Source organism: Rutidosis leptorrhynchoides, chromosome 4, assembly GCF_046630445.1.
Source record: "Rutidosis leptorrhynchoides isolate AG116_Rl617_1_P2 chromosome 4, CSIRO_AGI_Rlap_v1, whole genome shotgun sequence".
Classification (NCBI taxonomy): Eukaryota; Viridiplantae; Streptophyta; class Magnoliopsida; order Asterales; family Asteraceae; genus Rutidosis; species Rutidosis leptorrhynchoides.
In genome coordinates, this window is record NC_092336.1 from 212468002 (window position 1) to 212495858 (window position 27857).

General features: G+C 33.8%; 1 protein-coding gene across 1 annotated transcript; it reads right to left on the reverse strand.

Annotated features, from left to right (window-relative positions):
- Positions 1–19779: 19779 nt before the first annotated feature.
- LOC139843284 (uncharacterized) lies at positions 19780–27684 on the reverse strand. The gene is made up of 16 exons (XM_071833355.1): positions 27347–27684; positions 26180–26282; positions 25265–25334; positions 25134–25172; positions 24183–24300; positions 24050–24107; positions 23915–23979; positions 23693–23760; positions 23062–23121; positions 22824–22843; positions 22678–22743; positions 22418–22585; positions 22074–22331; positions 21065–21277; positions 20551–20822; positions 19780–20241 (listed from the first exon to the last, which is right to left on the reverse strand). The coding sequence occupies exons 1-16, from the start codon at positions 27439–27441 to the stop codon at positions 20109–20111; spliced, it is 1806 nt and encodes a 601-aa protein (XP_071689456.1). The 5' UTR covers positions 27442–27684; the 3' UTR covers positions 19780–20108.
- Positions 27685–27857: the final 173 nt, after the last annotated feature.

Consider the following 27857-nt stretch of genomic DNA (forward strand, 5'->3'; position numbering starts at 1 on the left):
AATGGATGATGAAATTAGGGTTTTGTAGGTGAAATTCGGAGTTGTGGTAGCTGCTCTCTAAAGATACACATGAAAAATAACCTAATCTTATTCCTTTTATAGTGCTGAAAATCTAGGCTGAAACAGCGATAGGAGGGCGATTTTGACCCAGGAGCGGCGCTTTTGGCTTAAGTGAGGAGCGGTGCTTTTGATCAGGAACGCCGCTTTTGGCAACATTTAGGGGCGGCGCTTTTGCTTTAGGAGCGCTGCTTTTAGCTGGATAGGAGCGGCGCTTTCGGATGTAGGAACAGCGCTTCTGGCCACTGGTGGAAAATGGAGCCAAAACGTGCATAAGAACGTCGCTTTTGATGTAGGTGCGGCGCTTTTGCTCCACAGGAGCGGTGCTCTTAGTTGAGGAGCGATGCTTTTTATACTGAATTCTGCACTTGCCATTTCCTTAGCCACTTTTGTTCAGTTGGGCAATTTGGGTAGACAAATAGAGAAACTTACTAAGGAGATGCACGTGATTAAGGTAGGATATGAAAAATGTCATGATCCTCATGCTACTAAGGATTGTGTTGCTAGTTTAACGATGGAGCAGGTGGAGGACATGTCTTATGTGAATCAATACCATGGGGGAAATCACAATTATTGTAATAACTATCAAGCACCTTATCCTAATAACAAGAATCCACCTGGTTTTTATCCTGTTAGAGCGCCCTTCATTCCAAACCAGTCTCAATACAATCAACTCGAGAAGAAATCTGATCTTGAAGAAAGTATTCTCAATTTCATCAAGGATTAAAGTGAAGCTAATGATACCATAAAAACTTAACTTTCCCAAGTTTAAAATAATCATCAAGCTTCGATTCAAAACTTAGAACGAAATGTTACAAAGTTATTCCAACTTGTTAAAGGAAAAGTTCCAGCTGAATTCGAGAAGTCAAAGGAAATTCATTTTGAGAAGGTGAACGTGGTGAGAGAAGTAAAAGGGGTTGATAATTATGAACCTGTTTTGAAATATTCGTGGGAATTTGATATGGGAGAAAAACGAATTTGCTTAAGAAAACAAGGAGTTAACTTAAGATGAGGAGGACAAGTCAAAAGATGCTAAAATTAAAGGTTATGATAGAGATGAAGTCATTTTTGCACATGAGCTATTTGATGAAGAAGAAGTAAGTGAGAAGGTTCGTGACGAGGATGATGTTTCAAGTGAAAAATCCGAGTATCTTACCGATGAGGAGGAAGAGGAGTGGCCACCTCAAATTATGGAGAAGTTGAAGGAAAAAGAGAAAGAAAGTAACTACTTCCGCCCTCTTTATTCTTTTGAAATTGATGAAAGTCCAAATGAAAATCCTGAATTTCCGATGGTCCGTTCTGATCCGGGGGAATTTCTTATTCCTTGCTTAATTCGTGGTCCAATCCCTATAAGAGGTTTAGCCGATACTGGTTCTAGTATTAATGTCATGCCATTCTCCATTTACAATCATTCAGGATTGACATCATTAGAACCCATCGAGGGAGTCATGTGTTTTGCCGATAATCGTTTGCAAAAGCCTTCAGGGATCGTTAAGAACGTTGAAGTTCAAGTTGGTTTTGCTTTTTACAAAGTTCATTTTGTGGTCATAGACATGGAAGAAGATCTTATCACTCCTTTACTTATGGGATCTTCATTTCTCACTACTGCTCGTGCCACCATCAATTATGAAAATAAAACTCTAATGATTCGTTATGGTCCGCTTGTTGAATTAATTCATGTAGTGCCTAGAGAAAGAGTTCCAAGATCAAATGTGAAGATGGTTAGAGTTGAGTGTGAGGAGAAAGAGGAAGATGATGAGTTTACTATTGAGAAAGTATTGATGGAATTTTTGAGGGAACAATATAAGGTTAGTGAAGAAGTGAGGAGGCAAATCTATGATCTAAATGTTAAATTTGAAATGTCTTTTTGTAGAGGTCGTAATACCACATTGAATTTGTTAGAACGCATAAGAATGTTAAACGAGAAGGAAAAACATAAGTGTGGAGAAGATAAGCGTACGGAGTAATCCCGATGGAAGAACGAGTCGCGCAACCGACTCTATAATCAAAATTAACTATCCATTTATGTTTTATTAGGATTTTGTTATCTATATGTTTCGTTTAATTTTAAATTTATTAATGAATGTAAGAGCAATATAGCTCATATGTGTTGAAGTGATTAATAAAATTGATGTTTTATATTATATATTGTGTTATTTAACAATTTTTTGTTAAGTTGTCTCATTCGAATCCAAAGATTTCAATTCTGTGATTGTTCTACGATCCTACAAATCAAGTAATATCACTCTTTTCCCTTATTTACAATTATATCTTTTATTTATTATTCTTGAAAATATAAATAATATGCAAATGAGAACATTGCATAATCTAAGTGTGGTGAGGGAAGTGATTACTCACTTAAATACTAAAAATACTAATATATGTAAAAATGGGTAAATTTGTAAAATTTTTAAAAAAATTTAAATTTTTCAAAAGATAAAAATTCCAATAGAAGTTAGTTAAAACATGTAAATGGTAAACTTGAGAAGATTAAATTAATCACCTTAGATATTGTTTTAGGGTCTTTGTTAAAACCGTTACATAAAAGATGTACAAAAGACTTGTAATTTTTAAATTTGAATCTATAGTCAATGTAAGATCATTCTAAATGATGGAAATAGAAAAAGAAATTTTTTAATTTTACTTTATTTTGTTTAGACTAAGTAATGAAGTACCTTATTTTTACTTGAAAAATAAACTAAGTTTAAATTATTAACCTAAGTATATTTAGCTTTTATAGATAGCGTTTGTGGCTATTTACTTAGTTCTGACCCAAAGTGGTTTCTAGGTTTCACATTGGACACCACGATTTACTTATTAATATTGAAGTGCATAAATTCATAATAAAAAAACTATTCTTCCATTCATTAAAAATGTTATTGCATTTCCACCCATGACAAATTAAAAAGTTATTATTGCACTGATAATATTTTTAAGAGTTCATACATGAAACTTAACAAAAGAAAAGCTCGTTGTACATTATCTTATATATCTTTAATCATTATACCGATAATTATGAAATGATTGTAAACTTATAGCCACTATCATATGGCATAATAAGCATGGACCACTGAAGGTATAGAGTTTATTCTTATTGGACTTAAACTCCAAAATTCATGGAGATGATTGTCATAAAAACTTCATCCATCAATTATTTCATAAAATAATCTTAACTTAATGTTTATGTACTTTAATATTAATATAGACAAGGGCATGGGTTTGATTATTTGAGAAGTTAAAATGGATAAAATACACAAGCATATGTATAATTAGATTCTTAGTATATGGATATGTTAATTAGTTTATTTTTCGGTAAAAATGAGAAAACCAATTAAGGATTCTAAACCTCATAAAGTTTTATTAACATTTTTCTTTGAATATTTTATTAGACACTTACACCAGAATTTAAATTCCTCTTTAAAAATATAACATGTCTTAAAGAAAGGAAACTTTACCTAAAGAAGAGTTGATAGTAATTCCATTCCCGTCATAGGATAGAAGTTCTTTTTAAACTTGACTTTTCCTTAGGATTTAAAGTTATAAGCATAAAATCTAACCTATTGACCATCTCTTGATTTATTTAAGAATTTTCATATAATTTACTTAAGGACAAATAAAAGGTATTGATAACTCCTAAATTATACAAGTTTTTCATATCATTTTAAGGAGTTATCTTGGTATTTTTAAGGCCAAATGAATACTTAAAACATATAAAAATGGGAAAAAAATGGGAAAATGTATTTTTAATGTTTTTGTTTGAGATATGTATTAAACAGGATAAAAACAGATAAAAGTCAAGGAAGCCGCCGGCTAGGATCAAGGGAAGCCGCCGGCATGGAGATGAACTCCAGAACATTCCAGAATATTCCAAAAAAACACAAAAATTCGAATGACTTGAAAGAAAGGAAATGAAGTTGTCGGCTTGGCACATAAGCCGCCGACTTAGAGACACTTTCGTGTACTTGAAGCCCAAGAAATAACTGAAAAAGGCAACAAAATTAGAAAGATCACGGATAATTGAAGTCGTCGGCTTGTCACTGAAGCCGCCAGCTTAGCCAGCACAGATACGCGTTTTCTGTCTTGAGGATTACGTTTAGCTTGAAGAAAGAGTAACTGCAAAAGGGAAGCCACCGGCTTCACCCTGAAGCCGCCGGCTTGGCCACCGTTTCTGCACAGTATAAATAGAGGTCATTTGTTACAGTTTTCAACAACAGTTTTTAGGGTTTCTTTAGCCAGTTCGAAAATTCTTAGTTTTAGGGTTTTATTTAAGTTTTCAAGTTGTAATTCAAGAATAATCTTTCAAGCATCAATTTAATTCAAGTTTTATCTTCATATTACCTTTAAGGTACATGTCTATCTTATTTTATTGTTATTCTTTTGTTTTATTTACTATTTTTGATTACTGTTCATCTACCATTATGAACTAAACCTTCATAGTGGTTACGTGTGAAATGTCCCGTTCTTATTGATTAAAAACGTTCCATATTAATTGATTTCGTTGCGAGGTTTTGACCTCTATATGAGACGTTTTTCAAAGACTGCATTCATTTTTAAAACAAACCATAACCTTTATTTCATAGATAAAGGTTTTAAAAAGCTTTACGTAGATTATCAAATAATGATAATCTAAAATATCCTGTTTACACACGACCATTACATAATGGTTTACAATACAAATATGTTACAACAAAATAAGTTTCTTGAATGCAGTTTTTACACAATATCATACAAGCATGGACTCCAAATCTCGTCCTTATTTAAGTATGCGACAGCGGAAGCTCTTAATAATCACCTGAGAATAAACATGCTTAAAACGTCAACAAAAATGTTGGTGAGTTATAGGTTTAACCTATATATATCAAATCATAATAATAGACCACAAGATTTCATATTTCAATATACATCCCATACATAGAGATAAAAATCATTCATATGGTGAACACCTGGTAACCAACATTAACAAGATGCATATTTAAGAATATCCCCATCATTCCGGGACACCCTTCGGATATGATATAAATTTCGAAGTACTAAAGCATCCGGTACTTTGGATGGGGTTTGTTAGGCCCAATAGATCTATCTTTAGGATTCGCGTCAATTAGGGTGTCTGTTCCCTAATTCTTAGATTACCAGACTTAATAAAAAAAGGGCATATTTGATTTCGATAATTCAACCATAGAATGTAGTTTCACGTACTTGTGTCTATTTTGTAAATCATTTATAAAACCTGCATGTATTCTCATCCCAAAAATATTAGATTTTAAAAGTGGGACTATAACTCACTTTCACAGATTTTTACTTCGTCGGGAAGTAAGACTTGGCCACTGGTTGATTCACGAACCTATAACAATATATACATATATATATCAAAGTATGTTCAAAATATATTTACAACACTTTTAATATATTTTGATGTTTTAAGTTTATTAAGTCAGCTGTCCTCGTTAGTAACCTACAACTAGTTGTCCACAGTTAGATGTACAGAAATAAAGTGATAAATATTATCTTGAATCAATCCACGACCCAGTGTATACGTATCTCAGTATTGATCACAACTCAAACTATATATATTTTGGAATCAACCTCAACCCTGTATAGCTAACTCCAACATTCACATATAGAGTGTCTATGGTTGTTCCGAAATATATATAGATGTGTCAACATGATAGGTCGAAACATTGTATACGTGTCTATGGTATCTCAAGATTACATAATATACAATACAAGTTGATTAAGTTATGGTTGGAATAGATTTGTTACCAATTTTCACGTAGCTAAAATGAGAAAAATTATCCAATCTTGTTTTACCCATAACTTCTTCATTTTAAATCCGTTTTGAGTGAATCAAATTGCTATGGTTTCATATTGAACTCTATTTTATGAATCTAAACAGAAAAAGTATAGGTTTATAGTCGGAAAAATAAGTTACAAGTCGTTTTTGTAAAGGTAGTCATTTCAGTCGAAAGAACGACGTCTAGATGACCATTTTAGAAAACATACTTCCACTTTGAGTTTAACCATAATTTTTGGATATAGTTTCATGTTCATAATAAAAATCATTTTCTCAGAATAACAACTTTTAAATCAAAGTTTATCATAGTTTTTAATTAACTAACCCAAAACAGCCCGCGGTGTTACTACGACGGCGTAAATCCGGTTTTACGGTGTTTTTCGTGTTTCCAGGTTTTAAATCATTAAGTTAGCATATCATATAGATATAGAACATGTGTTTAGTTGATTTTAAAAGTCAAGTTAGAAGTATTAACTTTTGTTTGCGAACAAGTTTAGAATTAACTAAACTATGTTCTAGTGATTACAAGTTTAAACCTTCGAATAAGATAGCTTTATATGTATGAATCGAATGATGTTATGAACATCATTACTACCTTAATTTCCTTGGATAAACCTACTGAAAAAGAGAAAAATGGATCTAGCTTCAATGGATCTTTGGATGGCTCGAAGTTCTTGAAGCAGAATCATGACACGAAAACAAGTTCAAGTAAGATCATCACTTGAAATAAGATTGTTATAGTTATAGAAATTGAACCAAAGTTTGAATATGATTATTACCTTGTATTAGAATGATAACCTACTGTAAGAAACAAATATTTCTTGAGGTTGGATGATCACCTTACAAGATTGGAAGTGAGCTAGCAAACTTGAAAGTATTCTTGATTTTATGAAACTAGAACTTTTGGAATTTATGAAGAACACTTAGAACTTGAAGATAGAACTTGAGAGAGATCAATTAGATGAAGAAAATTGAAGAATGAAAGTGTTTGTAGGTGTTTTTGGTCGTTGGTGTATGGATTAGATATAAAGGATATGTAATTTTGTTTTCATGTAAATAAGTCATGAATGATTACTCATATTTTTGTAATTTTATGAGATATTTCATGCTAGTTGCCAAATGATGGTTCCCACATGTGTTAGGTGACTCACATGGGCTGCTAAGAGCTAATAATTGTAGTGTATATACCAATAGTACATACATCTAAAAGCTGTGTATTGTACGAGTACGAATACGGGTGCATACGAGTAGAATTGTTGATGAAACTGAACGAGGATGTAATTGTAAGCATTTTTGTTAAGTAGAAGTATTTTGATAAGTGTCTTGAAGTCTTTCAAAAGTGTATGAATGCATATTAAAACACTACATGTATATACATTTTAACTGAGTCGTTAAGTCATCGTTAGTCGTTACATGTAAATGTTGTTTTGAAACCTTTAGGTTAACGATCTTGTTGAATGTTGTTAACCCATTATTTATTATAACAAATGAGATGTTAAATTGTTATATTATCATGATATTATGATATATAATATATCTTAGTATGATATATATACAGTTAAATGTCGTTACAACGATAATCGTTACATATATGTCTCGTTTCGAAATCATTAAGTTAGTAGTCTTATTTTTACATATGTATTTCATTGTTAATACACTTAATAATATATTTACTTATCATTTAACATAATTAACTAAGTGTATCAATATCTTAATATGATTCATATGTACCTAGTAAGACGTTGTTATAACGATAATCGCTATATATATCGTTTTCGAGTTTCTTAAATTAATAGTCTCATTTTTATGTATATAACTCATTGTTAAAATACCTAATGAGATACATACTTATAATAAAATCATGTTAACTATATATATAACCATATATATGTCATCGTATAGTTTTTACAAGTTTTAACGTTCGTGAATCACCGGTCAACTTGGGTGGTCAATTGTCTATATGAAACATATTTCAATTAATCAAGTCTTAACAAGTTTGATTGCTTAACATGTTGGAAACATTTAATCATGTAAATATCAATCTCAATTAATATATATAAACATGGAAAAGTTCGGGTCACTACAGTACCTACCCGTTAAATAAATTTCGTCCCGAAATTTTAAGCTGTTGAAGGTGTTGACGAATCTTCTGGAAATAGATGCGGGTATTTCTTCTTCATCTGATCTTCACACTCCCAGGTGAACTCGGGTCCTCTACGAGCATTCCATCGAACCTTAACAATTGGTATCTTGTTTTGCTTAAGTCTTTTAACCTCACGATCCATTATTTCGACGGGTTCTTCGATGAATTGAAGTTTTTCGTTGATTTGGATTTCATCTAACGGAATAGTGAAATATTCTTTAGCAAAATATTTCTTAAAATTCGAGACGTGGAAAGTGTTATGTACAGCCGCGAGTTGTTGAGGTAACTCAAGTCGGTAAGCTACTGGTCCGACACGATCAATAATCTTGAATGGTCCAATAAACCTTGGATTTAATTTCCCTCGTTTACCAAATCGAACAACACCTTTCCAAGGTTCAACTTTAAGCATGACCATCTCTCCAATTTCAAATTCTATATCTTTTCTTTTAATGTCAGCGTAGCTCTTTTGTCGACTTTAACCGTTGTAGAATTTGGATGATCTTCTCGGTAGTTTCTTGTATAATCTCCGGACCCGTAATCTGTCTATCCCCCACTTCACTCCAACAAATCGGAGACCTGCACTTTCTACCATAAAGTGCTTCAAACGGCGCCATCTCAATGCTTGAATGGTAGCTGTTGTTGTAGGAAAATTCTGTTAATGGTAGATGTCGATCCCAACTGTTTCCGAAATCAATAACACATGTTCGTAGCATGTCTTCAAGCGTTTGTATCGTCCTTTCGCTCTGCCCATCAGTTTGTGGATGATAGGCAGTACTCATGTCTAGACGAGTTCCTAATGCTTGCTGTAATGTCTGCCAGAATCTTGAAATAAATCTGCCATCCCTATCAGAGATAATAGAGATTGGTATTCCATGTCTGGAGACGACTTCCTTCAAATACAGTCGTGCTAACTTCTCCATCTTGTCATCTTCTCTTATTGGCAGGAAGTGTGCTGACTTGGTGAGACGATCAACTATTACCCAAATAGTATCAAAACCACTTGCAGTCCTTGGCAATTTAGTGATGAAATCCATGGTAATGTTTTCCCATTTCCATTCCGGGATTTCGGGTTGTTGAAGTAGACCTGATGGTTTCTGATGCTCAGCTTTGACCTTAGAGCACGTCAAACATTCTCCTACGTATTTAGCAACATCGGCTTTCATACCCGGCCACCAAAAATGTTTCTTGAGATCCTTGTACATCTTCCCCATTCCAGGATGTATTGAGTATCTGGTTTTATGAGCTTCTCTAAGTACCATTTCTCTCATATCTCCAAATTTTGGTACCCAAATCCTTTCAGCCCTATACCGGGTTCCGTCTTCCCGAATATTAAGATGCTTCTCCGATCCTTTGGGTATTTCATCCTTTAAATTTCCCTCTTTTAAAACTCCTTGTTGCGCCTCCTTTATTTGAGTAGTAAGGTTATTATGAATCATTATATTCATAGATTTTACTCGAATGGGTTCTCTGTCCTTCCTGCTCAAGGCATCGGCTACCACATTTGCCTTCCCCGGGTGGTAACGAATCTGAAAGTCGTAATCATTCAATAATTCAATCCACCTACGCTGCCTCATATTCAGTTGTTTCTGATTAAATATGTGTTGAAGACTTTTGTGGTCGGTATATATAATACTTTTGACCCCATATAAGTAGTGCCTCCAAGTCTTTAATGCAAACACAACCGCGCCTAATTCCAAATCATGCGTCGTATAATTTTGTTCGTGAATCTTCAATTGTCTAGACGCATAAGCAATCACCTTCGTTCGTTGCATTAATACACAACCGAGACCTTGCTTTGATGCGTCACAATAAATCACAAAATCATCATTCCCTTCAGGCAATGACAATATAGGTGCCGTAGTTAGCTTTTTCTTCAATAACTGAAACGCTTTCTCTTGTTCATCATTCCATTCAAATTTCTTCCCTTTATGCGTTAATGCAGTCAAGGGTTTTGCTATTCTGGAAAAGTCTTGGATGAACCTTCTGTAGTAACCAGCTAGTCCTAAAAACTGGCGTATGTGTTTCGGAGTTTTCGGGGTTTCCCACTTTTCAACAGTTTCTATCTTTGCCGGATCCACCTTAATACCTTCTTTGTTCACTATGTGACCGAGGAATTGAACTTCTTCTAACCAAAATGCACACTTTGAAAACTTAGCGTACAGTTTTTCCTTCCTCAGTACTTCTAACACCTTTCTCAAATGTTCACCGTGTTCTTGGTCATTCTTTGAGTAAATAAGTACGTCATCAATGAAAACAATGACAAACTTGTCAAGGTATGGTCCACACACTCGGTTCATAAGGTCCATGAACACAGCTGGTGCATTAGTTAAACCAAACGGCATGACCATAAACTCGTAATGACCGTAACGTGTTCTGAAAGCAGTCTTTGGAATATCATCTTCTTTCACCCGCATTTGATGATACCCGGAACGTAAGTCAATCTTTGAATAAACAGACGAGCCTTGTAGTTGATCAAATAAGTCATCGATTCTCGGTAGTGGGTAGCGGTTCTTGATGGTAAGTTTGTTCAACTCTCGGTAGTCGATACACAACCTGAATGTACCATCTTTCTTCTTGACAAACAAAACAGGAGCTCCCCACGGTGATGTGCTTGGTCGAATGAAACCACGCTCTAAAAGTTCTTGTAATTGGCTTTGCAGTTCTTTCATCTCGCTGGGTGCGAGTCTGTAAGGAGCACGAGCTATTGGTGCAGCTCCTGGTACAAGATCTATTTGAAATTCAACGGATCGATGTGGGGGTAATCCCGGTAATTCTTTCGGAAATACATCGGGAAATTCTTTTGCAATGGGAACATCATTGATGCTCTTTTCTTCAGTTTGTACTTTCTCGACATGTGCTAGAACAGCATAGCAACCTTTTCTTATTAGTTTTTGTGCCTTCAAATTACTAATAAGATGTAGCTTCGTGTTGCCCTTTTCTCCGTACACCATTAAGGGTTTTCCTTTTTCTCGTATAATGCGAATTGCATTTTTGTAACAAACGATCTCTGCTTTCACTTCTTTCAACCAGTCCATACCGATTATCACATCAAAACTCCCTAACTCTACTGGTATCAAATCAATCTTAAATGTTTCGCTAACCAGTTTAATTTCTTGATTCCGACATATATTATCTGCTGAAATTAATTTACCATTTGCTAATTCGAGTAAAAATTTACTATCCAAAGGCGTCAATGGACAACTTAATTTAGCACAAAAATCTCTACTCATATAGCTTCTATCCGCACCCGAATCAAATAAAACGTAAGCAGATTTATTGTCAATAAGAAACGTACCCGTAACAAGCTCCGGGTCTTCTTGTGCCTCTGCCGCATTAATATTGAAAACTCTTCCGCGGCCTTGTCCATTCGTGTTCTCCTGGTTCGGGCAATTTCTAATAATGTGGCCCGGTTTTCCACATTTATAACAAACTACATTGGCATAACTTGCTCCGACACTACTTGCTCCGCCATTACTCGTTCCAACACCATTTGTTCCTTTCGTTCTATTAACCCCAGGTCCGTAGACCTCACACTTCGCCGCGCTATGACCATTTCTTTTACACTTGTTGCAAAATTTGGTGCAGAACCCCGAGTGATACTTTTCACACCTTTGGCATAGCTGCTTCTGATTGTTGTTGTTGTTGCGGTTATTATTGTTGTTGGGGTGATTGTTGTAGTTGCTATTATTGTTGTTGTTGTTGTTGTTGTTGGGCCGTTTGTTGTAGTTGCGAATGATGTTGCGATTGTTGGGATAATTGTTGCGATTATTGTTGTAATTGCTGTTGTTGTTGTATTGGTGATTCTTATCACCGTTTTCCTCCCACTTTCTTTTGACTTGCTTCACATTGGCCTCTTCAGCAGTCTGTTCTTTAATTCTTTCTTCAATCTGGTTCACTAGTTTGTGAGCCATTCTACATGCCTGTTGTATGGAGGCGGGCTCGTGTGAACTTATATCTTCTTGGATTCTTTCCGGTAATTCTTTCACAAACGCGTCGATCTTCTCTTCCTCATCTTCGAATGCTCCCGGACACAATAGGCACAATTCTGTGAATCGTCTTTCGTACGTGGTAATATCAAATCCTTGGGTTTGTAACCCTCTAAGTTCTGTCTTGAGCTTATTGACCTCGGTTCTGGGACGGTACTTCTCGTTCATCAAGTGCTTGAATGCTGACCACGGTAGTGCGTACGCATCGTTTTGTCCCACTTGCTCTAGATAGGTATTCCACCATGTTAACGCAGAACCTGTGAAGGTATGCGTAGCGTACTTCACTTTGTCCTCTTCAGTACACTTACTTATGGAAAACACCGATTCGACCTTCTCGGTCCACCGTTTCAATCCGATCGGTCCTTCGGTTCCATCAAATTCCAAAGGTTTGCAGGCAGTGAATTCTGTGTAGGTGCATCCTACACGATTTCCTGTACTGCTAGATCCAAGGTTATTGTTGGTATGTAGCGCAGCCTGTACTGCGGCTATGTTTGAAGCTAGAAAAGTACGGAATTCCTCTTCATTCATATTCACGGTGTGTCGAGTAGTCGGTGCCATTTCCTTCAAAATAGTCAAATGGAACAAGTTAATCATACAGAATATTAAGAGTAGTTAATAGTATTTCGTAGCATAATATGAACTCATTTATAAAAGCTTTTTCTTCATATTAGCGTTTTATAAGTTTAAATTCGGGTAGTACCTACCCGTTAAGTTCATACTTAGTAGCTAATATACAATTCAACTACTACAATTCTATATGAAAAACTGATTATAATAATATTTCGCGTTCAAACTTTTATACAATATTTTACAAACTTACAATACCGCTTATTTTACATAAAGCATGAAATATAGCACACAATAACTTTAATACAAGATAGTTGTAAAGATAATTCTAGCTAGTACACAAGTCGTTCAGCAAAGGCAATAAAGACACGTAATTCATACGTCCAGAAACAAGTCATGCATTCTGGTTTTACTAGGACTACTTCCCATCCTTGGTCTTGTGGAACATAACCGTTATGGTCGTTGATAAGACAGCGTGTTGTAACGTCGTCAAAGGGACGAGGGTTACGTAATGTCCAACAGTCCCGTAATAATCTAAAAACCTCATTTCTTACCCCAATTACCGACTCCGTCACTTGTGGAAACGTTTTGTTTAATAGTTGTAGCCCGATGTTCTTGTTCTCACTTTGGTGAGAATCGAACATTACTAATCCGTAAGCATAACATGCTTCTTTATGTTGCATGTTAGCCGCTTTTTCTAAATCACGAAGTCCAATATTCGGATATATTGAGTCAAAATAATTTCTTAACCCGTTGCGTAAAATAGCATTTGGGTTCCCCGCAATATATGCGTCAAAGTAAACACATCGTAACTTATGGGTTTCCCAATGTGATATCCCCCATCTTTCAAACGAAAGTCTCTTATAAACCAAGACATTCTTGGAACGTTCTTCAAATGTCTTACAAACTGATCTCGCCTTAAATAGTTGTGCCGAGAAATTCTGGCCGACTCTAGACAAGATTTCATCAATCATGTCTCCGGGTAGGTCTCTTAAAATATTGGGTTGTCTATCCATTTTGTATTTTTAAACTGTAAAATAGACAAGAGTTAGATTCATAAAAAAAATACTTATTAATACAAGCAATTTTTACATATATCATAAAGCATAAGAACACTATATTACATATATTACACCACACGAATACAACTATCTTATTCCGACTCGCTCGTTTCTTCTTCTTCGGTTTTGGTTCGTTTTGCCAAGTTTCTAGGGATATATGATGTTCCCCTAATACGAGCCGTCGTTGTCCACATTGGTTTAGAAAAACCTGGTGGTTTAGAGGTTCCCGGGTCATTGTTACAACTTAAGGACTTCGGGGTTTGACGATACATATAAAGTTCATCGGGGTTGGAATTAGATTTCTCTATTTTTATACCCTTTCCCTTATTATTTTCTTTTGCCTTTTTAAATTCAGTTGGGGTAATTTCTATAACATCATCGGAATTCTCGTCAGAATCCGATTCATCGGAGAATTGGTAATCCTCCCAATATTTTGCTTCCTTAGCGGAAACACCATTGACCATAATTAACCTTGGTCGGTTGGTTGAGGATTTTCTTTTACTCAACCGTTTTATTATTTCCCCCACCAGTTCTATTTCTTCATCCGGTTCCGATTCTTCTTCCGGTTCCGATTCTTCTTCTGGTTCCGACTCTTCTTCCGGTTCCTCTTCGGGAACTTGTGAATCAGTCCACGAATCATTCCAATTTACATTTGACTCTTCATTATTATTAGGTGAGTCAATGGGACTTGTTCTAGAGGTAGACATCTATCACATAATATCAAACACGTTAAGAGATTAATATATCACATAATATTCATATGTTAAAAATATATAGTTTCCAACAAAAATGTTAAGCAATCATTTTTAAAGAAAACACGGTCGAAGTCCAGACTCACTAATGCATCCTAACAAACTCGATAAGACACACTAATGCAAATTTTCTGGTTCTCTAAGACCAACGCTCGGATACCAACTGAAATGTCCCGTTCTTATTGATTAAAAACGTTCCATATTAATTGATTTCGTTGCGAGGTTTTGACCTCTATATGAGACGTTTTTCAAAGACTGCATTCATTTTTAAAACAAACCATAACCTTTATTTCATAGATAAAGGTTTTAAAAAGCTTTACGTAGATTATCAAATAATGATAATCTAAAATATCCTGTTTACACACGACCATTACATAATGGTTTACAATACAAATATGTTACAACAAAATAAGTTTCTTGAATGCAGTTTTTACACAATATCATACAAGCATGGACTCCAAATCTCGTCCTTATTTAAGTATGCGACAGCGGAAGCTCTTAATAATCACCTGAGAATAAACATGCTTAAAACGTCAACAAAAATGTTGGTGAGTTATAGGTTTAACCTATATATATCAAATCATAATAATAGACCACAAGATTTCATATTTCAATATACATCCCATACATAGAGATAAAAATCATTCATATGGTGAACACCTGGTAACCGACATTAACAAGATGCATATTTAAGAATATCCCCATCATTCCGGGACACCCTTCGGATATGATATAAATTTCGAAGTACTAAAGCATCCGGTACTTTGGATGGGGTTTGTTAGGCCCAATAGATCTATCTTTAGGATTCGCGTCAATTAGGGTGTCTGTTCCCTAATTCTTAGATTACCAGACTTAATAAAAAAAAGGGCATATTTGATTTCGATAATTCAACCATAGAATGTAGTTTCACGTACTTGTGTCTATTTTGTAAATCATTTATAAAACCTGCATGTATTCTCATCCCAAAAATATTAGATTTTAAAAGTGGGACTATAACTCACTTTCACAGATTTTTACTTCGTCGGGAAGTAAGACTTGGCCACTGGTTGATTCACGAACCTATAACAATATATACATATATATATCAAAGTATGTTCAAAATATATTTACAACACTTAATATATTTTGATGTTTTAAGTTTATTAAGTCAGCTGTCCTCGTTAGTAACCTACAACTAGTTGTCCACAGTTAGATGTACAGAAATAAATTGATAAATATTATCTTGAATCAATCCACGACCCAGTGTATACGTATCTCAGTATTGATCACAACTCAAACTATATATATTTTGGAATCAACCTCAACCCTGTATAGCTAACTCCAACATTCACATATAGAGTGTCTATGGTTGTTCCGAAATATATATAGATGTGTCAACATGATAGGTCGAAACATTGTATACGTGTCTATGGTATCTCAAGATTACATAATATACAATACAAGTTGATTAAGTTATGGTTGGAATAGATTTGTTACCAATTTTCACGTAGCTAAAATGAGAAAAATTATCCAATCTTGTTTTACCCATAACTTCTTCATTTTAAATCCGTTTTGAGTGAATCAAATTGCTATGGTTTCATATTGAACTCTATTTTATGAATCTAAACAGAAAAAGTATAGGTTTATAGTCGGAAAAATAAGTTACAAGTCGTTTTTGTAAAGGTAGTCATTTCAGTCGAAAGAACGACGTCTAGATGACCATTTTAGAAAACATACTTCCACTTTGAGTTTAACCATAATTTTTGGATATAGTTTCATGTTTATAATAAAAATCATTTTCTCAGAATAACAACTTTTAAATCAAAGTTTATCATAGTTTTTAATTAACTAACCCAAAACAGCCCGCGGTGTTACTACGACGGCGTAAATCCGGTTTTACGGTGTTTTTCGTGTTTCCAGGTTTTAAATCATTAAGTTAGCATATCATATAGATATAGAACATGTGTTTAGTTGATTTTAAAAGTCAAGTTAGAAGGATTAACTTTTGTTTGCGAACAAGTTTAGAATTAACTAAACTATGTTCTAGTGATTACAAGTTTAAACCTTCGAATAAGATAGCTTTATATGTATGAATCGAATGATGTTATGAACATCATTACTACCTTAATTTCCTTGATAAACCTACTGGAAAAGAGAAAAATGGATCTAGCTTCAATGGATCCTTGGATGGCTCGAAGTTCTTGAAGCAGAATCATGACACGAAAACAAGTTCAAGTAAGATCATCACTTGAAATAAGATTGTTATAGTTATAGAAATTGAACCAAAGTTTGAATATGATTATTACCTTGTATTAGAATGATAACCTACTGTAAGAAACAAAGATTTCTTGAGGTTGGATGATCACCTTACAAGATTGGAAGTGAGCTAGCAAACTTGAAAGTATTCTTGATTTTATGAAACTAGAACTTTTGGAATTTATGAAGAACACTTAGAACTTGAAGATAGAACTTGAGAGAGATCAATTAGATGAAGAAAATTGAAGAATGAAAGTGTTTGTAGGTGTTTTTGGTCGTTGGTGTATGGATTAGATATAAAGGATATGTAATTTTGTTTTCATGTAAATAAGTCATGAATGATTACTCATATTTTTGTAATTTTATGAGATATTTCATGCTAGTTGCCAAATGATGGTTCCCACATGTGTTAGGTGACTCACATGGACTGCTAAGAGCTGATCATTGGAGTGTATATACCAATAGTACATACATATAAAAGCTGTTATTGTACGAGTACGAATACGGGTGCATACGAGTAGAATTGTTGATGAAACTGAACGAGGATGTAATTGTAAGCATTTTTGTTAAGTAGAAGTATTTTGATAAGTGTCTTGAAGTCTTTCAAAAGTGTATGAATACATATTAAAACACTACATGTATATACATTTTAACTGAGTCGTTAAGTCATCGTTAGTCGTTACATGTAAATGTTGTTTTGAAACCTTTAGGTTAACGATCTTGTTGAATGTTGTTAACCCATTATTTATTATAACAAATGAGATGTTAAATTGTTATATTATCATGATATTATGATATATAATATATCTTAGTATGATATATATACAGTTAAATGTCGTTACAACGATAATCGTTACATATATGTCTCGTTTCGAAATCATTAAGTTAGTAGTCTTATTTTTACATATGTATTTCATTGTTAATACACTTAATAATATATTTACTTATCATTTAACATAATTAACTAAGTGTATCAATATCTTAATATGATTCATATGTACCTAGTAAGACGTTGTTATAACGATAATCGCTATATATATCGTTTTCGAGTTTCTTAAATTAATAGTCTCATTTTTATGTATATAACTCATTGTTAAAATACCTAATGAGATACATACTTATAATAAAATCATGTTAACTATATATATAACCATATATATGTCATCGTATAGTTTTTACAAGTTTTAACGTTCGTGAATCACCGGTCAACTTGGGTGGTCAATTGTCTATATGAAACATATTTCAATTAATCAAGTCTTAACAAGTTTGATTGCTTAACATGTTGGAAACATTTAATCATGTAAATATCAATCTCAATTAATATATATAAACATGGAAAAGTTCGGGTCACTACAACGTGGACGAAAACTGATCTTTATCTGGTAATCAGATGAAGCCGCCAGCTTCTTCAGTCCAAGTCGCCGGCTTGTCTAAACAAAGCCGCCAGCTTCGTGCTTCTATCAGTACAATTTCTAGTTTTTTCCAGATCTGTATAATTGGGTTTCTGTGATAATTATTTAGACTGTTAGAATCTGCTATGTTTTGATAAACTTCATGATTAGATAACATGATTTTAGGGTTAATTAATACTTAATCCAACGATCTATTATTCAATTCACTTTACTTGTTTAGATCTAGTCAATCAAACTTGGTAATTGGATTGCATGCAGCTAGGTAAACAACATTGGTAGTAATGAACTTGTTGAATATGAAACACACTTATATAATAGAATTTAATATTGCCCGGCTTAATCGAAGATCCTTTGTTTGGATATGTGTAGTTAATGATTGCATGAAAACTTAGTAAAGATTGACTTTCAGCTAGTAATTTGAGTTGATCTACTTGAGTTTAATAGTATATTTATTTGTTAATCTATTTGCATGTTAATTAATCATCATCATAAGATTAATTTGATGTGTATCATGTGATTGAATTGAACATTAAGAATTAAGATATCTGTTTTGAACATCACTTAGATAATATATGTTTTAAGTCCTACCTATTGAATGATATGCGACATTTAGCTTAACCTTTTAGGGATAATAATTGGTCTATGATTATTATCTTGATTTGTGTTAATATAAGTTATGAAACTTATCTAATATGATTCTCGTATGAATTACTCGTTATGTAACTGCTTTTATTTTATAATTGTTTATTTTAATTCCTTCTTTATCTTATTAGATTGTTATTTAAATCACTAAGAATGTACCTCCAATTATCTCTTTCCTAAGAGATAATATTCCAAATCTAAACAACAACCGAAAATATAAAAATATATTTCTAGTTCTTTAATAAGAATTAGGCTACATAATAAATCAACTTAAAACTGCATCTACGCTCTCTTGGGACGATACCCTAAAATACTACCTCCGATTGGGTCTTGTTGCTCGTTAAGGTGTTAAAAGTGAATTAAAAGGTTATATAAATTTAAAAGTTTGAAAAGGCAAATTAAGCACTGCACACTTTTGCACATCCCATACATCTACAATAATAATTCGTTTCAAGTTCGACTTACTTCAACATTGCATATACAGTTTTTGTATATTTTTGGTCCCCGCAGTTTTAAAAATTTAATGTAAAAACATTTTGTTGCCGGTTTATATATTACATATACTCTTTGGTTCTAATAGTAATAGTAATACGAATCTATTAAATACTTTATAGATGTAGCGGGCATGCTGGTAGATATGCAGCCACATCGTGTTAAAAGTAGGTTGGGGTGTTGAGATAAATTCAGTTCAGTTTTGTAAAACAGGTCATCAAATTTCAACAATTATTAACTTGTTTAAAGAAACATTTGAGTGTAGCAATGTTTAAAGAACCATTGACCGTATAGGTACCAACTTGCATGCCGTGTTGTTTTATTGTTTTGCAATTGTTCAATGAAAAACAGAAAATAATGGACCGAATATCACCAAGATTGATAAGTTTATCTGTATCGATACTTTTTTCCCGTCAGATTTAACGCCCCTTTTCGTCAACTTTTCATGCCCCGTTACAGGCGTCAGGTGGCAGGGGTGTCAGGTGACACCTTGGATTCAATATAATCTCATGGAAGTTTTCGACGCTACTTTTACAATTAGTCTAAGTACTGAATTACTTGAGATAAATTGGTGAGATTATTTGAGAATTGATACTGATAAGTTCACAAAAGCAAACGAAATTTGAATATATTCTGCAAGGACAAGATCGTGATGAACATATATGTGACTGCATAGCATAAATTCAGCAGGCACAACTCGAACAAATATGTGTGCCTTTTCTAAACTTACATAACAATAATAGTGCAAGTAATTTGAATTTCTAAACTTACATAATACATCATTTTTGTTTTCTTCATCAAGTCCTTTCAACACCTCAATTCCTACATGTCCTATGAATTTATATAATAATGTAAACCGATTTATATTTCACCAACCCATATCGCACAATCACAGCGTCCTTCCTGAATTTTGTTTTAAAATAAGAGTCAAAAAGTTCGCTGGAAAGTAATAATGCTAACATAACATGGTCTAATCTGATCTATCCACTTTCGAACTGTTGTTGTACAACGGTAACAATGAGTGAGACCCGCGTTTCCTTCTTCCATAGCATCGCCAGTATAGCAACAAAATTACCGCTACAATTCCAATTTGTATCGCCCATCTGTATAAAACAAACAATCATCAAACTTCAGGACTTCATGTTAACAATTAGGCTGAAAAATTAGTATATGTTTGACCACCAAAGTCAAATTCCACTTCTTTTTTAACACCGAGTGTTCTATTTTTATAAAGAGACCAATAAGAAAAATCAGAAATTAATAACATGAAAGTCAAATTCCACTTATACAGTATTTATTGGCCATATAGAGTACCAGTTGCTAATCAAATTCAATAATTAGTTAAGATTATCAGAATTTAGATGGAAAAAAATAAAAAATTAATAACAATGAAAATCAGATGTAGAATATACCTGTCCAAATCGAGGATCGGGCTGTAAACAAGTGTTTCCCAAGTGGCTACAATGCCGTGCCAAACAGGGTTGTAATAGAGAGACTCAGGTGACCAAAACATGCGAGTGTACGTTTCCAAGAAGATAAAGAGTACCCACGCACCAATCTCAATCAAAATGAATTTGATAATAAAACGGCCAACAATCACCATTACAAGAGAAAACGCCACCAACCAATTAAACAATCGGTGATTATATTCCTTGATGAACAACGATTTTGATTTTGCCATCATCTGTACATACACAAAATGTTTATCAATCAGTTGTAATAATATTGTTTTTGCACATAATTAATGCATTAACTATTCATAAAAGCTTAAAATAATTGGACCAAAAAAGTGTTTACATGTCAACCATCTTGACACTTGTTCCAATCTGTATTATGATATGAACCATTACAACCCGGACCTAATTTGTGACATTACCCAACCAATGTAACCCGCCCATGTACCCATAAACGGAAAGAAATAACAACCTTCACCATACGATGCTCATATATGGTTTTAGAAGGTCCAACACACTCTTTTTCAAAGCTTTGGTTGCAATGAAGGAACCCAGCATTAAATTTGGCCATGGACGGTAATCTGAGTATTTGAAGTTGGTCCATTTTGTCCTCGCATGTTGTATACAGAGCTTCACACAGTTTCGAGGACTGATACTGGTTCGCCATCACAAAATTCTTAAACATCTGCCAAGAAAAAAATTATGAGTCTATAATACCGAATAAATAAATAAATAAAGAATTTAATAAAAGGGTACAAAGTAAAGCGGTTTTTGGAAGATAACAATTCTATCTATTACTAAAAGTCAACATTGGTCAACACCCGACTCGTCCCTCCAAGTTCCCGAACGACTCACAACTGTTACAACCTTGTGAAATGATAATGTAAGGGTGCAAACCAAAGTCCCACATCGGTCATGGGATAAAACAAATGTATGTATATAAGTCTAAGGGGAAGTCCCTCTATCACCAATTGGTTTTAGAAAAGGATGGACTCTTGGACTTATATTGCAGGACATTGTGTTTGGGCTATACGATCCTTACGAGTGGTATCAGAGCTAGGCTATAGCCCCGATGTGGTGGACGGCGCAGTAGGGCGCACCCCTGAGCGCACGCAGCGACGTGGCACACCCCTCGGTCTTGAGCAGCGATGAGTGGACCCAGCTCTCGTTCGAGGGGGACCCTGGCACGATGAGTTCTGGAAGCCTTGTATCGAAATCTCCCTGCCCTCCCACCAGGTTGAGAGTTCCAAGTTGGCGGCGGTAAAGGTTGGATCCAGACTATCGTTTGAGGGGAGACCTAGATGGACTTAGGTTTGAGGGGAGGTTTGTAAGGGTGCAAACCAAAGTCCCACATCGGTCATGTATGTATATAAGTCTAAGGGGAAGTCCCTCTATCACCAATTGGTTTTAGAAAAGGATGGACTCTTGGGCTTATATTGCAGGACATTGTGTTTGGGCTATACGATCCTTACAGATAATACCTTTTCGATATCGTCATCAAGTGTTTCGGCTGATTTCTTAGCATGATGACGGCCAAAATGTTGTTCGTCAAAAGATTTTAAAGATTCCGCTCTTGATGATTCATGAATGGATTGTAAAGAATCCTCGGAAACAGGTAAAATAACTTTTGTCATACTATCCTCGTATAATTTCAGACAACGCTCCAATATTTTCTTGTTGAATACCTCCACAAGAGACCCTGTTGACGGGATTTCCCCCTTATTCAAAGCTTCCAATATCTGAGAAAAAAAATCAAAGCTATAGTTATTTTAGCCTATTATCCTACCCACCCATATTGCCACCAATGAAAGTTATAGGAATTCACCTTTTCAAGAAAAGTCACAAATTCATTTCCGTTAAGTGATTTACCCTCTACGATCTTTGGACGGATAATAGACGAAACAACTTTTTTTAATTTCTCTCTTTTTTCAACATAACTTTGGTCAAGTTCCCCGTCTTTCAAGTCACAAAGCTTCGTCCTTTGAAGATGTGGCTGTCATAAAGTGCAGAACAAATATATTACTCCGTATACAACAAGGTGAGCATATAAGAATTTTTATGATTAATGTACGCAAAAAAACGTACTTGTGGTAAGCTGAAAGCAGTGCTATTGTCACCCATAATAGCTAAGGAGTCTCGAATCTGGTTAACCTAAATTAACAGAACAAAAACAATCAGATGCTGAATTATATATTTACGTTTTGTGAATAAAGATCTCAAGAGATTAGTACCTGATCAATATTTCTGTCACCTGAAAAACAAGACGTGGAGTAAGTACCTTCTCAGATAACTGTGATAATTCTCTTTTGAATAATATGTAAAATTAATGAGTGTTTGGATGTGTGATTAAGTTGATAAAGTCAAGATAATATGAAAAGTTACATATCCAAATACCCCTTTTGACCTCATTTAATAATTACGAATTACGAATAATATATTAAAAAAAAAAAAAAAAAAAAGAGAGCTGACCATCAGAGTTAGGAACATGGCGTAAAGCTTCATCGACCATTTCTTTTACAGACTTCCCCTCTGTTACAAGTCAACATGAAAGTCAAACACGAAGTTATAAAGCGTAATGTAATATCTACAAATCTTCCAGTTAAAGATATCATTTTTTCATATAGATATATATTATTTCTTTTTTTCTTTTAACAGGAGCTATAACGTATGCAGAAGAGTTGATATATTTAGGACAGATCAATACGAATTGTGCCTGGTTCCGTTGACACTATCATTTTCTTTAACTACATTAACAACAACTATATCTAAGACGATTACAAAACCTAGTACTCCGTACAATTTATAATGATCGAAATCTCATGAATACGACACTTTTTAGGAGGTTGTACATATGCTTATATGCATACTCCAGTCAACTTCTGAACTTTGTGACCCATTTATGCTATGATAAATATTTAGCTTTACCCATTTGACTTGTTATCAATTCATAACCAAACATGACTCATAATCTTTTAAATGTGCTGAAGCTACAGCCTCTGTTCAACTAAAAACCATAGTTTCACATGAGGATATAGAGAATATTTAAAAATGTAAATACAATCATTAATAACATAAAAAAAAAAATATAAAATAAACATACGTAGAAAGTCACGTTGTATAAGCCACAAAAGTTTAGCAGGTTCAAATGCCACATCTTGCCCCTGAACTCTGTTCATTGACAGGAGAAAAACAACAAAAAATGTTCAGTTTTGGTCCATGTTATTTGGGCTAAAGTGCATATATTACCATAATATGATCAGTTATAAATTAAAATTTAAAATACAGTATTATTATTATATTATACACTTTACAAGAAACTTACCTTCCATAGAACTCTTCAGCAAGCTCGACAGCAAATGACAATCGGGATATATCAGCTTCACGTATCTGGAATAAAAATCATCAAAAACAGCACAATATAAGATAAAATGAATCATGAACCAAGGTAAAAACTAACCGTCTCAGGCAAATTGTAGATAAGAACGGAACTCAAAACCGTTGCGAGAGCAAATATCCTGTAAACAGACGGTCCCATAATCAGAACAAATGATTAAGAAACAAAAATAAATAAGGCAAGACTTATACATCACCTGTCATCATAGACGTTTGATTTCCCAATACTTTCAAATCCCTCGGTGTCGAGATAGAAGACAGACGTTTTCACTCCGTTAATATCCATTTCAACCGGAGTTCCCCATACCCATATACCTATATTTCATAAGAAATAAGAAGATAAATTCATAACTAGTGATTTTATCTGCTACCACAAAGAGATTGCACTAAAAAAAAAAAAAAAAAAGAAGAAAAAAGATATAGTAATTCCACCAATAAATGAGGTACTACTGATCTATATCGTTTGTTGTTCATGATAAATTAGCAAGTAGTAAAAGTAAATCTATAAGAATGAAAATTGTAAATTGAAGGGGTGTTTGGCTATGCATATTGCAAGAGTTTATGGCATATGCTTATGGAATTTAAGCTAGTAAGTGTTTGGATAAGCAATTTTTAAGAGATTAAGAGCTTATTTGTAGAGAAATAAGCTTAAGCCCAATTTTTTGAGCTCACAAAAAAAGACATATGATAATAAAGTTAAGCTATAAGTCATGAAACGAACAACCCCAAAATAGTAATTTATTAAACAAGAAAAAATAATAGTTCCTCCATCCACAAAAAATTGCAATCTTTGATAACAAATTGATTAATAAGTGCCTTATGTTTATTGTAGAATAGCTAGTCTACCGACGAAAGATGAAATCTAGTGAACCGCAATCAATTCACAATTATCTTTAAATAACCATTACTTTCATACGAAGTACTCGAGTAACTAAACAGAGTCTATACACGAACACACGCCATTTACTTATATACAAAATAGTCGAGTAACTAAACAGAGTCTATACACAAACATGCACACCGTTTACTTTTATATGAAATAGTCGAGTAACTAAACAGAGTTTATACACAAACATGCACCATTTAGGTAAACAAAAAAGTAGTAATATATAACTGGCCAGATAACCTAAAGAATATTTCCAGAATACCTTTCGTTTTAGTGTCACGCATGTGGCCAACACCAAAACCTGCAAAGAATAAAGCTTCCAGGCGTAAAATTTTATAAAAACAGAATCAAATTTTGTGAAGTATAAACATAAACTTGTAAAATTGATCATACCTTCATAACAAGAAAGTGAGAGAAGTTGATTGAGCAAAAAAGACTTTCCAGATCGATATGGGCCAATTACCTGATAAGATACCCTCATAAGTTGAACAAAAAAAAGTACTGAAGATAAACAAAAGTGTAAATGACCATTCCGTGTAGTTTTGTAAATTGAGAGCTTAAAGATTGCAATTTCTAACCATTTAGGTATGAATGGGTTGATTTATGTTATTATTATTATTATTAGAGGTGTTAAAACTATCTTGTTTTTTGAAGCTTATAACTTAAGATTATTAAATTAAAGCTAATAAGGTCAACGAACTGTAGGATAAGCATATATTTATGGGCTTATGTTGCTAGCGTTGTTGTGAAGCAGAAATCCAATAAACTTATGCCCCGTTTGGCTCACGGAATCCAATGGGATTCCGGCGGAATTGGAATTGAATTTAGACAAGACGCGTGTCTAAATTCAATTACAATTCCGCCGGCATCTCATTGGATTCCGTGTGCCAAACGGGGCCTTAAGCTTTATCTTTGGGGCTTACTCAGACTTGTAAACTTAAGCCATAATCACCAAAAATATGTTAAACCAAACACTCTTAATTTCAAATAGGGTTAGAACAAGTGATAATCGCCTAAGTGTACTTTATGTATACAACCTCCTACAGTGCTTATTTAAGGATATAGGTTAATATTGGTAAAATATAGTTTTTTATACAATTCAATAAGTACAATGCAACTGTTAAAGAAATGGAAAAATCCAAATTTCAGGTCAGCGCAAACCGAAACAACCATAGGCTGTCACCAAACCCACCCATCTTGTCACCTCTATGAGCACTAGCATTTTCTATTTTGAACATTATGCCAAAAAAGACTTCAAAAAGAACATAGAACCTTATAAAAGTAAAAAATACAAAGAAGAAAACTTACAGCAACTGCTGCAATAGGATTGGTAATTCTCCTAATTGCCTCCAGTCCTTCCCTAGAAAGACAAAGTTTTGTATGACCAGGATCGGGTTCTATAATAGGAAACCTGTTTGATTTGAAAACAATCATCATTGTAAAAATAAAAAGTTTAGTGTTTGGCAAAACAGATTCAGAATCTAAACTCTAAAGGTCAAAATAATCGCATCTTGTATATAAAGGTCAGTGTAATATTACCTACTGACCCTAGAAACAACGAAACGATTAATCAATTACGGAGTATGATTCTATCTGGATTTCAAAACCATACACTAGAAACAACCCCTAGTAATATTAATCTACAATCTTGTAGCTTACTAGATGCTCTTATCATCAATCTAGCTACTGTATCAATCTAGCTTGAACGTTGCGGTTGGAGGGGCCAAATTTTGTCTAATGTGTGATATGTTTTAAGCAAAAAAGACTTTAACTTTGGTGGACAAAATTGCATATTTTAAACAATATTGATTCTAATTGAACATTATCTAAGTTAATTTCTTAAACTTTAGCTCTAAATTTGATTTCTAAGGTAAAAATGCCGAATAGATATGAAAGAATGAAGTAGATTGTTGATGAAAACAAAATCTGCGCGCCTTCACCATTTTCATCATATCTTTTGCACACGAACTCCGATTTAGTTGATTCAAAAGGCCAAACGTCCGTAACTCAAAGGGCTACAAAATACCATTACATACTGAAACTTTTGGAGGGGCGAGGGCCCCCACCTGCCCCTAATAAGCTCCGCCACATATATAAACGGCATGCGAAAGTCATAGCTCAATGTAAACAAATAGGCCAGTTTTACAGTTCCTATTAAGAACTTATCATATATATCAGTATAACTTTTTAGTCCAAAAAATTAAGGCATTGCATCTAAAAATAGAAACTTGAAGAAATCAAAATCTACACTTTGACTTCAGAAGTCAACCTACAAATTTCTACATGCAAGTCTGAATTACATACAAAACATCTTTCTGATTACCTTATGCTAGCCATTATGAATCAAGCTAGCTACTGTATCATAAAAATGTCAAAATCTATACAATCTTGAATCTTTAATGAACCCCATTGATTTACATCTCAAATTCGAACGTAAAGGTAAACATACATGTATAATAATAATAAATTACTTACGCTTGATTGAAATCATCAATAGCAAACACCCTAAATAGGGATGATTTGAAGATGAGAACAAAAAAGAAAACGATCCACCACGAATTCTTCGACATTGAATTTGAATCAAATGAGCATGTTATTATTATTGATCATGATAATGATAATGCTATATATGAAAAATGTTGAAAACAATTTAATTAATTGATTGGAGAAATAAAGAACGTGTTATGAACGCAATGAGGGGATAATAAAAAGAAATAGTAAGGGATCTGAAAACCTAATTTTGTGAAAAAGGGTTTGGGATGAAGTAAGATCTGGGTTTTTGATTTTGGGAATGATGATGAGATTGCAGGAGAAAAGGAAGAATTTTTTTTTTAATATTTCAATTTTAAAATTGTTTTGTTTTGTTTTGTTTTTTAGACTAGGATTTGGATTTGGATTTGGATTTGGATTTGAGACCCTGATTAACAGCAAGCAAGTCAGCAACACAAATGGGAAGAAAAATTGGGGATGAATAGATATGATTATG

Coding starts and splice junctions, on each gene's coding strand:
- LOC139843284 (XM_071833355.1), bottom strand. CDS start 27,441: ATGTCGAAGAATTCGTGGTGGATCGTTTTCTTTTTTGTTCTCATCTTC. Junction 24,108..24,182: donor TCAAACGTCTATGATGACAG/GTGATGTATAAG, acceptor GTCTGTTTACAG/GATATTTGCTCTCGCAACGG. Junction 22,332..22,417: donor TTGTGACTTTTCTTGAAAAG/GTGAATTCCTAT, acceptor TTTTTTTCTCAG/ATATTGGAAGCTTTGAATAA.